Source organism: Octopus bimaculoides, chromosome 2, assembly GCF_001194135.2.
Source record: "Octopus bimaculoides isolate UCB-OBI-ISO-001 chromosome 2, ASM119413v2, whole genome shotgun sequence".
Classification (NCBI taxonomy): domain Eukaryota; kingdom Metazoa; phylum Mollusca; class Cephalopoda; order Octopoda; family Octopodidae; genus Octopus; species Octopus bimaculoides.
The window spans coordinates 162,651,456-162,663,002 of record NC_068982.1 but is presented as its reverse complement, the minus strand read 5'-3'; the positions used below and the strand labels follow the sequence as shown (position 1 = coordinate 162,663,002).

Below are 11,547 nucleotides of genomic sequence, written 5' to 3'. Positions count from 1 at the left end.
CTCTCTCTTTCTGTCTCTCTCTTTCTGTCTCTCTCTTTCTTTCTTTCTCTCTCTGTGAAAGTATCTGTCATTACAGTATCGAAATGTGATTGTTTCAGTTAGTGGAATAGTTTCATTTTTAAAGTGAAAGTATTTGACATGAGTGTTTTTGTTTCACTTTTGACACGTAATACTTAAATAGTGGAGGAGATATTATGTTGCCGTGTGCTCGAACTCTGCAAGAAGCTAAAAATTTTTTTGACTAAAACACAACTGGAACCCTAAGTAAGGCATGTGTAAAATCTGAATGAAATTGGTTGCGTAGTTCTCGAGTTTTAGGGATTCACACAGACAGACAGACAGACACACATTCTCATTTTTATATATATATAGATTCCTGTCTTTTTTTTCCTGTTTTATTTTTACTAATGTAGCCCCCTTTAACATAAAGTTTTTCCATACCTTTTTGCCTTAATGGTGGGCATACCACACTGCCCAACTTTAACACCACCATACAACCAGCCCTTGGGTATCCTTATCAGAGTTCACTTGTTGCAAGCATCTGATCAGGTGTCTGGATCAAAGATTTCCATGACCTTTCCAAGCACCCTCTATGCTTCCCGTAACACCAAAAAATACGCATATGTCCATTGGACTATTCTCCTTCTTCTTAAACATCTGAGGTCTTCTGTCCAGCCTAGGTCCCACACACCACTACTTACCCTCAAACAAATCACACATCATGTTTCTCCTGAGGCACAACTTTCTTAACTCCTATTCACAACCCATCTTCACTGCTCAGGATATACTCTCAACTTAAATTTCTTTCTGAAAGGTAGTGTCTGCACATACATAGACTCCAATCTCCTTGTCTTTCACCTATATCACCTAGGTTCAGCAACAGTGACTTCCAGTTACTCCGGCTCAACATCTCATTTCCTCATTCCTCCAAATACATCTGTTCCCTGTATTGTTCTCTGAACTTCTTAGACTACCAGCTACTCTGACTATTGCACCTTCTACATTGAGAATATATATTTTGCCTTTCCCTTTCATCATCCTTGTTAACTTCAATGTTTATAACTCCTCGTAAATTTCACACTCATGACTGGTGTGGAAGCAAAATCCAGTGCTGTTCTCAACTTTTTACACCATCTTGTTTCATTCCCTCTTTACATTCCTGACCATTACTTAGAAACTACAAACATCCTTGACCTTTTATTAGACATAACTGTCTCTGCATCCATAGGGTCATCCAACCACTACTTTATCACAACTGCTCAGTACACAACCACAGACCACACAACATCCCATTTACCTTGGACCTTATAGCACTTCAAACCAGCCAATTGGTCAACTCCACTGGTTTTATGCTACTTATCCCTAGTAGCACACAGGTTCACTCCTGACCCTTCAGAAATAGTTATATTGGTAACTAAAACTATCCTTTTAACCATGTTTCTTTACATTCCCCACACAAGAAACCTGGGTGGTGTTCACTCAGCAGTGCAACCCTTGTTACTCTGGTATGCTACTGATGCCCTGATCCTTCTGGTTCCTTGTCAAAAAGATTTCCACCAACTCTGTTTACCTCTCCTTCTATATAAGGATACTCCATAAGCAGTACCCTAATGGAGAAAGCCTCTACCTTTGCCATCTGTTTTGCATCCAACTTCACATCCTTGGCCAATGCTCTTCAGATCTTTCCACTTCTGTTTCAGTAGGCTTCTCACACAGCTTATATATATGTCAAGTGCAGAAATACCTCCAGCTACTTTAAACAAACAAAGCCACCTGTCCTGACAATGCCCTTTCCATTACACTTAAACAGTGTGCCCCAGAACTTGCTCCAAACTTACCAAACTCTTTAATTTCTCGCTCTCTACTGGATTATATACCTCGACATTTGGAAGCATGCTTCAGTGAGTCCTGTTCCAAAGTAAGCAACCCCTCCAACCTAGTTAACTATTTCCCTATTGTTCTCACTTCTAATATCTCCAAGATAATGGAAACAACCATTAACAATGATTTTCTCCATCTGCTCTCTCTCTCTCTTCAGTCACTATCAGTATAGTTTCTGTAGAGCCAGATCCACTGGAGACCTATTCTCTTATTTCACCCACCAGTGGACTGTTCTTCTAAAGAAGTTTGGCAAAAGCAGTGTTGTTACTCTAGACATCAGCAAAGCTTTTGGAAATGTCTGGCATGTAAACTTTCTATCAAAAATTTCCACCCATGGGCTCCAACCATTTCTTATCTCTTGGTTTGGTAACTTCCTATCACATCATGCCATTTAGCATGTACTGACATAGCTCTTCCTACCTCACTTTCAACTCTAGTGTTCCCAAGGGTTTGGTTATGTCCCCTACTCTCTTCCTTCTGTGCAACTTACTGCCACATTTAACAATACCTACTCTTATGCAGTTAACACAACCCTTTATTCCTTCCTAATCTTTCCTAACCATGCATTATTCACACACAAACTAGACACAATATGCCAAACCTGTGAAAATTAAAATCAGTAGATTTAGAAAATTATATTTTGTTAGTATAAAGTCCTTTCCTTTATTTCTTTCTCTTTATAAATAAAATATAGTCACATGTTTACAAGAGCCTCTCCTAATGTTAGATTTTGTCTTCATCTAGGCAAAATTTACAAATGCTCTTTACGCACACACCCACAGCTGTTAAGTTAGTGCTTCATAGTCACATGTTTTCAAGTGTTCCATACACACATACATAGTATTAAGTTACTGTTTATAGTTATCTAACATCTTCACTGAATGACCATTTTGTTTCTGTTGTCCAAACCAAACACTTATTTTCATATGTCAGTTAACATTAGTATTGATTATTTTGCCATCATAATTCTTCTACTTTGTATCTTAAGCCTATCACTTGCTGATAATATTAATGAAATTAAGTTAAATTGTTAAAATATTCAGTGAAAATTGTCAACATCTCTCTACTATTCTACTATTAAGCAATATATTTATATATGTCTAAAAATAGAATAGTTAGTTGGAGACTTGCTTTACTTATGCAATTCATAGCCAAAACCTGTTTGGGATGACTTAATCTTTCTTGTATTCTTTTAGAGCTAATAAATTAAGATGCTAATTTAAGTTGATCAACAATTCCTTCTAAATAAAGAAATAATTGAAAATTTTGATAGATCTGATATTGCTTTATATATTTAATTTTGATATGTCTATTATAATGTTTTATATATTTTTTCCTTTGTCTAGAATCTTTTCACTTTAAGAATATAGTTAATTGAATGAATTTAAGAAATTTAGCACAAAGCCAACTCAACATAATTTTAACTGAGAACATAAAGGATCAAGACTATAATTCAGTGAAAGAGATTTAGTATAGAATTCCACTGTTGTTTACCCTGTCTACCAACACACCATTTTGATAAAATTTAATATCAGAAATTAGGCACTCTTTAGCAAAATCCCTGCTTTCTCTTTTTAAATTTTTCTTTTGGATACAAGCCACCAATGCTTGTGATGTCTTTATTTACTTGGTAGCTACTGTTTGCTATTAGGTCAACTCTGGTCAAGCAGGCCTGTGTATGTTTAAGGGTGTTCCAGCAATGACCTTGTCTTTTCTTCAGACAACTTGTATCTAAGACTACATTATCCAACAATGTGCCCTTCCCTTTTTAAGATTGCAGGGTGTGATCTGAGGGAGATTTGGCTGTTATATTTAGCAGATCAGGCGACCATATAGAAGTTTTTTTTTTGTTGGATGTTATTTACTTGGTAGGTTGAGATGATTAACATCCCTTTGATTTGCAGTATTTTATATTTTTATTCTGGCACTAAAAGTAACAGCAATAATAACAACAACAACAAAATTGCTGTTTTCATCCTGCAAGGTTTAATTACCGTTAAAGACCAGCCAGTTGTGAAATGTGATACAAGAAATTTCAAAGTCTCAGTTTTCCCCAACTCTCTAACTTTAAAGAGATTCTTCTTTACAAAAATATATAATCATCCTTCAGCAAAGTGACTTCATAGAAATTTATTCTTTTTATATTCAAATGACTAAAATATTTGGTAGGAATATATTGTATTAGAAGTCAGTTATACTTAAAAATAGTTTTAAATATTGTTTTCAAGATATAATATAAATGATCAAACGTGTTTTCCAGATGGGCAAGTTATTTCATACAACCTAATGCATTTTGGTTTTGATTTTTTTGATAATATAATTTTGGCTTATGGGATTTATGAAAGATTTTTGTAATTGAATGAAAGGATAAATTTCAATTAGTGGTTTATGGATCTCTGAAACGTTTCAAGTATCCCTAAATTAAAAATTGCTGCTATAGTTGATAAGACTAGATAAATAATTAGGGTAATCATAGAAAGAGTAAGGTTAGGTAGAGACTAAATCTTAGAGTTACTTAACTAAAAAGTAAACTAAAAAAAAACTAAGATAAAGTTAATCAATGTTGTGAACTGAGATGATGTGAGGGTTGACTAGACACTGTATCTGAATAAACTGAGATGGGGAACTGAGTAAACAACAATGATGTCAATGTTATGTTAAATAATTCCAGATTAGTTAGTAGAAGGGTTCTCATGTCTGTGGAGTGCTCATCCACTTGCATGTTAATTACATGAGCAAGGTTTTGCATTAATCAGATCAATTGGAACCCTCATTGGTGTAACTGATGGAGTATCAGTTAGTAGACTACATACAGCTGGTTAGTGTGGACATAATTCAGGACAAAGTTTCAATGCTTTGATGAGAAATAAGAAAACAAATAATGTAACACATGCATGCATGCACACATGGACACACATGCATGCGTGTGCACATGCACGCATGCACACACACACACACACACACACACGCACACGCATACACACAACTAAACAGTTGTGTAGGTGTGTATTCCAAAAATGGAACAGCAACAACATTTCTTAGACCAAGACACACATAGCCTGCCAATGTGCTGGAATCTTCAGTGAATATTGACATATGGTAGGAATGGAGCTTTCATAACTGTTCTCTTGTTTCTGTGATAAACTCCTCTAGACTAAAGGATAAAAATAGAAGTTGCTTCTAATGAAAGAGCCATTCACTTATTCAACAGTTTCGCTAAGTTTTAATTCTAAGGTTATTTCAAATATCTTAATTTTTCAATTTGGATTTTGCTAGTTTGTCTTTTAGTTTTCTACTAATATTATATTTTATGTGTTCTACATATTGCCGTAGTTTAACCTCAGATTAGCTGTGATCAAGTAGATCTATGATCAAAGCCACCCTGTCTTATTTTCAGTGTGTATCTTAGGCTACATTATTGTGTCCGTTTTATTTATTTTTTTAAGATGGTAAGGATAATTTGAGAGAGATTTCACTGCTATTGCTAGCTGGTTGAATAACCACATAGAAGCTCCCTCTTTGATTAGTATAACATCATGTTTATATATCTCAAGAAATGATTTGACATCCTTCATTTTAATGGATGTATTGCAAAACAGGTTTGTAATTTTAATAGATGTATTGTAAAATAGGTTTGCATAGTATTTTAGCTAAATTCATTCATTGGAGCAAAGGGAAACACATACAAAAAATAAAGGAGTTTCTCACATGAGATTAGAGTTAAATGTTACCATTGAAAAGAACAAAACTTTTATTTGTCTATTTTGTATGGATTAAATTTTTGAATAGCCTTCTTTATAATCAAACCAACCAGTTATTCTTGACTTCCCAATATAGGAAACTTAGGCACTGCCCTTTCTCTTTCTAACAGTAACAACAAAAATAAACACCTGGTTTGTTGTATTACATTTCTTTTAATACATGTGAATAGCTGTGGAGTAAATGAGATGGTTTTTATCTATGAGAGTGAACACTGGTAACATTTCAACTAGGTTGCATCAGAAATATTGTTTTACTATGAAGATTTCATTTTAAGATTAACAATTCTACCACTCAGCCACCATGACTCTTGCAAAAGGAAATATATACTATATGGCCTTTTTAATAAAATTTACAAAGTGGAATAATGCCTGAAACTTTAAATTCTTTTCTCCAGATGTCATACAAACACATTCCATTGAGCCTAGGAGAAAATTTTTGTAGTTTCTTGGCCTGTTAGAAACAACATCAGAATTTCATTCAAATTGTACCTTACTGTCTTAAAAAAATGAAGGAAACATTGAATTATTCTAGCCTCTAGGATAGAAAAACAAAATATCCATTGATATATCATTTTTAAATTTTAAATCTGACTGGTGATTAACTTCTAGTGCTACAAGTGTTTTATAAAAGATATTTTTTCCATCTTTTCAATACCTAAGTAGACTTGGTCATCGCAGACTTATGTGTCTTGATTATAAATACAGCACAAAATTCTTAACTGGTTAACCCATCTAATGCATTACACCTCCCCTGTTTCTGCTATTCTTACTATGTCTCACTCTTAAAGCCCATGCTAAACAATTCAGTTAACCCTATCCTTTATCTACTCATTTTTTGATGACTTAGAGAGCTGCTGAAGCAAGTGGAAAGTAAGGAGGAAATTATCTTTAGACCAGAGACTTGACCCGAATATTCACAAGTGTTGTTAAAATCATCCTAGATATGCTATGTTCGAAAAAATGGGATGGTCATGGTTAGAACTGTTGATCAATGGTCTGCTGAAGCAGGCTAACCTAAACTAAACAATAACAACTCCACACATCATACATGCTGTATCACACACATAACATCCCACACACTGTACCACCACAGTATGTCATACTTTACACCACACTCATACCGCATCAGACACCATAGCATACAACATTGCACAGTACACACCAGACAACTGAACGCACATACGCACACATGCATCACTGATAGTGACATCATATCACAATATCACAACAATACATACACAAACAACACTACACTCACAACACAACCCCATGTGCTCATACTACGGTAGATGCCATACTACATCATACCATTCAGATGAGGCAGTGCTTACACCAGTTGTGGGCAAACTTCAGCAAGCAGGACCTTTCAAATGGCATGCCGAATGAAAAATTACCTTGCATTTTTTTGGTAATGCAGCCTGCCTGATGATGAACCATGTCTAATGCAGCTCGCTTCTTAAAAAAGATTTCCTGTTCTTGATCCACTTAGTTATTGAAGCTGCTAGAAAAAGCAACCAAATTGCTTTCTGATCAGTCCCTACCATCTTAAAAAGAAAGAGCATATTGAAGAACATAATACACACTGTGAAAAAAAAGAAAAGATTGTCAAGACTGGAACGCTTTTGATCATAAGTTTGTTGGATCAGGGTTGATTTGAGACTAAACAACAATAAGAACTCATAAAACCACATTACATAGCCCACTCTCCAATAATCATGATTGTCAGTCATACTATTAACTTACTTCAAATAACCAAGGAAATTGTTTTTACAGCAAATTTAATAGAATTGAATCATTTACAATTGATTTTATGATAGTAAATTTAACTACATTTTATCTTTATTGATCTTGAAATACTGTAATTATTACTTATGTAGATGTAATGTATGTGTGTTATGGAAGTACACACCAATTTCAGATCAAAGTAATGATGATAAAGGACACTATAATTGAAGTTAAAGTGTTTTGACTACTATCCTACGATCATAAGAGCAGATCTACTGCTTGAGTAACACACCCATTTACTTAGTTAAGTTAGTGTTGATATATTGAGTAGTGAATGCCTATGGTCCAGTGGTTAAGTTGTTGGACTCCTGGTTGTATGATTGTGAATTTGGTTCCAGGACTAGGTGGCATTATATATCCTTAGGCAAAGCACTTCATTTCAAATTACTGCAGTTAACTCAAACCGAAAATGGATTGCATCTGTTGTAGAGTGACACCTCACCAATTATTAACCTAAAATTCTAAAAATACAAGATGTCAACAGCTCTTGATAGTTATGTACACACTGGATGATGTTGAAATATTCAGTGCATTAAACATTAAAAAGCTAATTAGAAATAATTATGTGGTTAGAAAAAAAACAACAAGCAAACAATATTAATCAATTACCAATAATATTTTAATTATTTCAGCAAGTATGGTAGACAGCTACAGGCATATTTTGGTCTTATTATGACCTCATCAACAAAGAATAAACTTTATTGTACTTGCCCAAGTAGTGATGAAAGAATCACTAAGTCAATGTATATGATTGTGCATTGGTCAGCCCTAACAAAGTAGAATTGTTTAAATATTACCATTTACCAGACTGGAAAATAAGATATGTTTGTGGTACAATAATAATCATCATCGTTTAACATAATAATAATAATCCTTTCTCCTAAAGGCACAAGGTCTGAAATTTTGGAGGAGGGGTCTAGTCATTTACATCGGTCCCCAGTGTTTCACTGGTACTTAATTTATCAACCCTGAAAGGATGACAGGTAAAGTCGACCTTCATGGAATTTGAACTCAAAACATAGCAGCAGGTGAAATACCACTAAGCATTTTGGTGTGCTAATGATTCTGCCGGCTTGTCACCAATGATAATAATAATAATAATAATAATAATAATAGATTGGATGAATATCCAATCATTAGAATACTTTTTCCAATAAATAAACCTTTCCACTCATGTTAGAAAGGATGTAAAATAGTCTAACAAATATTAGATGTAGGTAGTGAATGCAGAGTATGTGTGAAGGATGGAAAGAGATAAAACAAGTGCTTCATTGAATATGCAATGTTTGTGCACATGGAAGACAAGGCACAGTTGAGCTGAAAGAAAAATTGGGTATAAGAGGTATGAGATGTAGTGTGCAAAAAAGATGACTGCATTGGTATGGACATGTGATGCATATGGATAATGATAGATGGGAAGTTGTGAAAGCTGATCTTAGGATGTTGAACTTTACAAAGGAGATGACAAAGGAACACAACAAGTGATGTTGCTAAGTTGCTGACAAAGGAACACAAGAAGAGACTATGCAATCTGCACATACAAGGAAAAGTGAATGTAAAAATGGTAATGATAATGATGATTAAAAATATTTTGTTTTTCTTTCTGGAATTGATTTTTAAAGTTTATTTTCTGTGTCTTTTATTGTTTTTCTAGGTAGAGTTGCTTTTCACTTGTGCTCGACCACTGTGAGCCAGGTTTGTCACCATGGAAGACACAGTGAGTCGAAGTTCTGTGGAATCTTCATCGACTGGCGAGGACTTTGTTATGGTAAATGGGGATCCAAAGCTGAAGATTACTGGTGATATCAATGACATCAATGAGGAGATTACTGATGATAGTTCCATAGACTTTAAGATGGCTTCAACTCCTATATCACCTGATATGTCAGATAGCTGTACTTCAAACCAACCTGATCATGTGATACCTTCCAGCCAATCCGTAGATGTGCTCAACACTCACAAAGTGAGTAATATGAACAGCAGCATGGATGAGTCTAAATCAGGAATACCAGGTGAGACCTCAAAAAGACCCTTTTATCTTTGTTGTTTATTCATTTGATCTCCTTTTGTATTTTATATCAATTGGATGTCATTTGAGAATGTCTAAAAAAAAAAAAGATTTTTAAAGTTAGATAGAACTTATATAGAACCATTCATTCTCATTGTCTATTAACCAAATCAATTGTACAACTCTCCTCCTTTGTTTAGATACATAGCTATGATGCTTAAATACTTGAATAGAATTTATTGAGTTACTTTTCCAAACAGATCTCAGAGGCCATTACATTATTATTATCTTAATTCAATCTATAACTAAATTGGTAAGAATTGACAAGGAAGATGCCCATCTGATGGTGGATGCTTAATGGTGTCTGTGCACACCTGCCATTACACACAGTTTGTAATCAAATCCAGAGTTTAGATTCAGTGGCAAAGCAGATAAAAAAACCCCAAAAAACAAATGGACTGTGGTTTGAAATTAAACTGAAATGGCAGAGTATTTATCCTTAACTGTTAAGTGAACTGATTAGTGTGCAGTGGTCTGAGACTACATTGAACCTATTATTGAAAAATAGGTAAACTTATTGATAAATTGTCGTCTAAAGCTGAACCAAAGGGATTTGGTTCCTATTTGTAACTTAAGTGGACATGTTGGTAGAGTGCGGCCCAAGGTTGAACCAGATTAATTTTGTATTTATTCCCAACAATGACTTGAACTGAATTAATGTTGAAGTCTCCTGTCCAGAAAGAAACTTCCGCAATATATTCGTATGATAATAATAATAATGAAATTATTGTATACAGTGCTCAGGTGCACTACAGCTTGTCAAAAGTGCGTATAAAGCATATACAGTAATGTACAAATGTCTGGAAAGTGAACAGTGTATGAGTCAGATACATGCTTGTGTGTGTATGGAGGGCAGAAATTCAGGTGTAGTGTTGGCGAATCTCAGGAAGCATGGAAGTTTTCAAGGATGCAGTGCTCCAACAACTAACAACTGATGCTGGTAGTTTGTTCCATGCTTCAGCAACTCTTAGCGTGAAAAAATGTTTCCGAAAGTCATGGGAGCTGTGCTGTTTTCTGACTTTGTAAACATGTCCACAGGTGTTAGACAGGTGGAATTTGAAAAGATGCTCAGAGTTATTGTTAGTAAGATGGTTAATAATTTTATGGGTGTCTGCCAAGTCAGTTGCCAGACGTTGGAGTTTCACTGTATCCATACCCAGGGAAGTAAGGCATTCAGAATATGGCAAATGCCTGATGGAGGGTATTCTCTTGGTTGCACATTGCTGAACGGTTTCCAGATGATTAATATCCTAGGCAAGATAGGGGTTCCAGACCGGTGATATAATGTACAATATATACACATATATATATATAGAGAGAATGTATAATATATAATATATATTTTGCATTCATTCCTATGTATATTTATATGTATCACAAATTATAAAGTAGAATGTAAAATAATGAACGGCAGTTATTCCCAAGTTCATGCAAGATCCTTACTTAGTACTGTAGCTTCTAAATATTTCAGTTATATTTAAAAATATATTGAGGTTAACTTTTTGAGACCAATTTTAAACCCTATATTTAGTGAGTGGAACACATCTTGAGTCTGTAATCATTGCTTAAGCTCAAGTTTTTACTTGTTTTTCAAAAGACTACTTGTGTAATGCTTCATCTTCTAATAAGATTATTAAAAATGGGTCTCAAAATATATCAACCTATACTGTAATATTAATAATTTATTTAAAAACATTTTGAACTGACAGTAAATCAGTATGACTTTTATAAAGTCAATATTTATATATAAATAGTGTCTGTGCATGAGAGAGGAAAATTACATAATATACCCCAGCGCATATATTCTTTTACTCTTTTACTTGTTTCAGTCATTTGACTGTGGCCATGCTGGAGCACCGCCTTTAGTTGAGAAAATCGACCCCAGGACTTATTCTTTGTAAGCCTAGTACTTATTCTATCGGTCTCTTTTTGCCGAACCGCTAAGTTACGGGGACATAAACACACTAGCATCGGTTGTCAAGCGATGGTGGGGGGACAAACACAGACACACAAACACACATACATATATATATATATATATATATATATATA

The 11,547-nt window shown here is 34.5% G+C and overlaps 1 protein-coding gene across 6 annotated transcripts in view; it reads left to right on the top strand.

The window, feature by feature from the left end:
- LOC106875263 (rab GTPase-activating protein 1) overlaps positions 1-11,547 on the top strand; it is a 120,644-nt gene that overhangs the window by 37,369 nt on the left and 71,728 nt on the right. For all 6 annotated transcript variants that reach the window (XM_014923344.2, XM_014923343.2, XM_014923342.2 and 3 more), the window contains exon 2: positions 9,082-9,439. In XM_014923344.2, coding sequence (XP_014778830.1) covers positions 9,133-9,439 — 307 coding nt within the window. In that variant the 5' untranslated portion in view covers positions 9,082-9,132. The remainder of the gene's footprint in view (positions 1-9,081; positions 9,440-11,547) is intronic.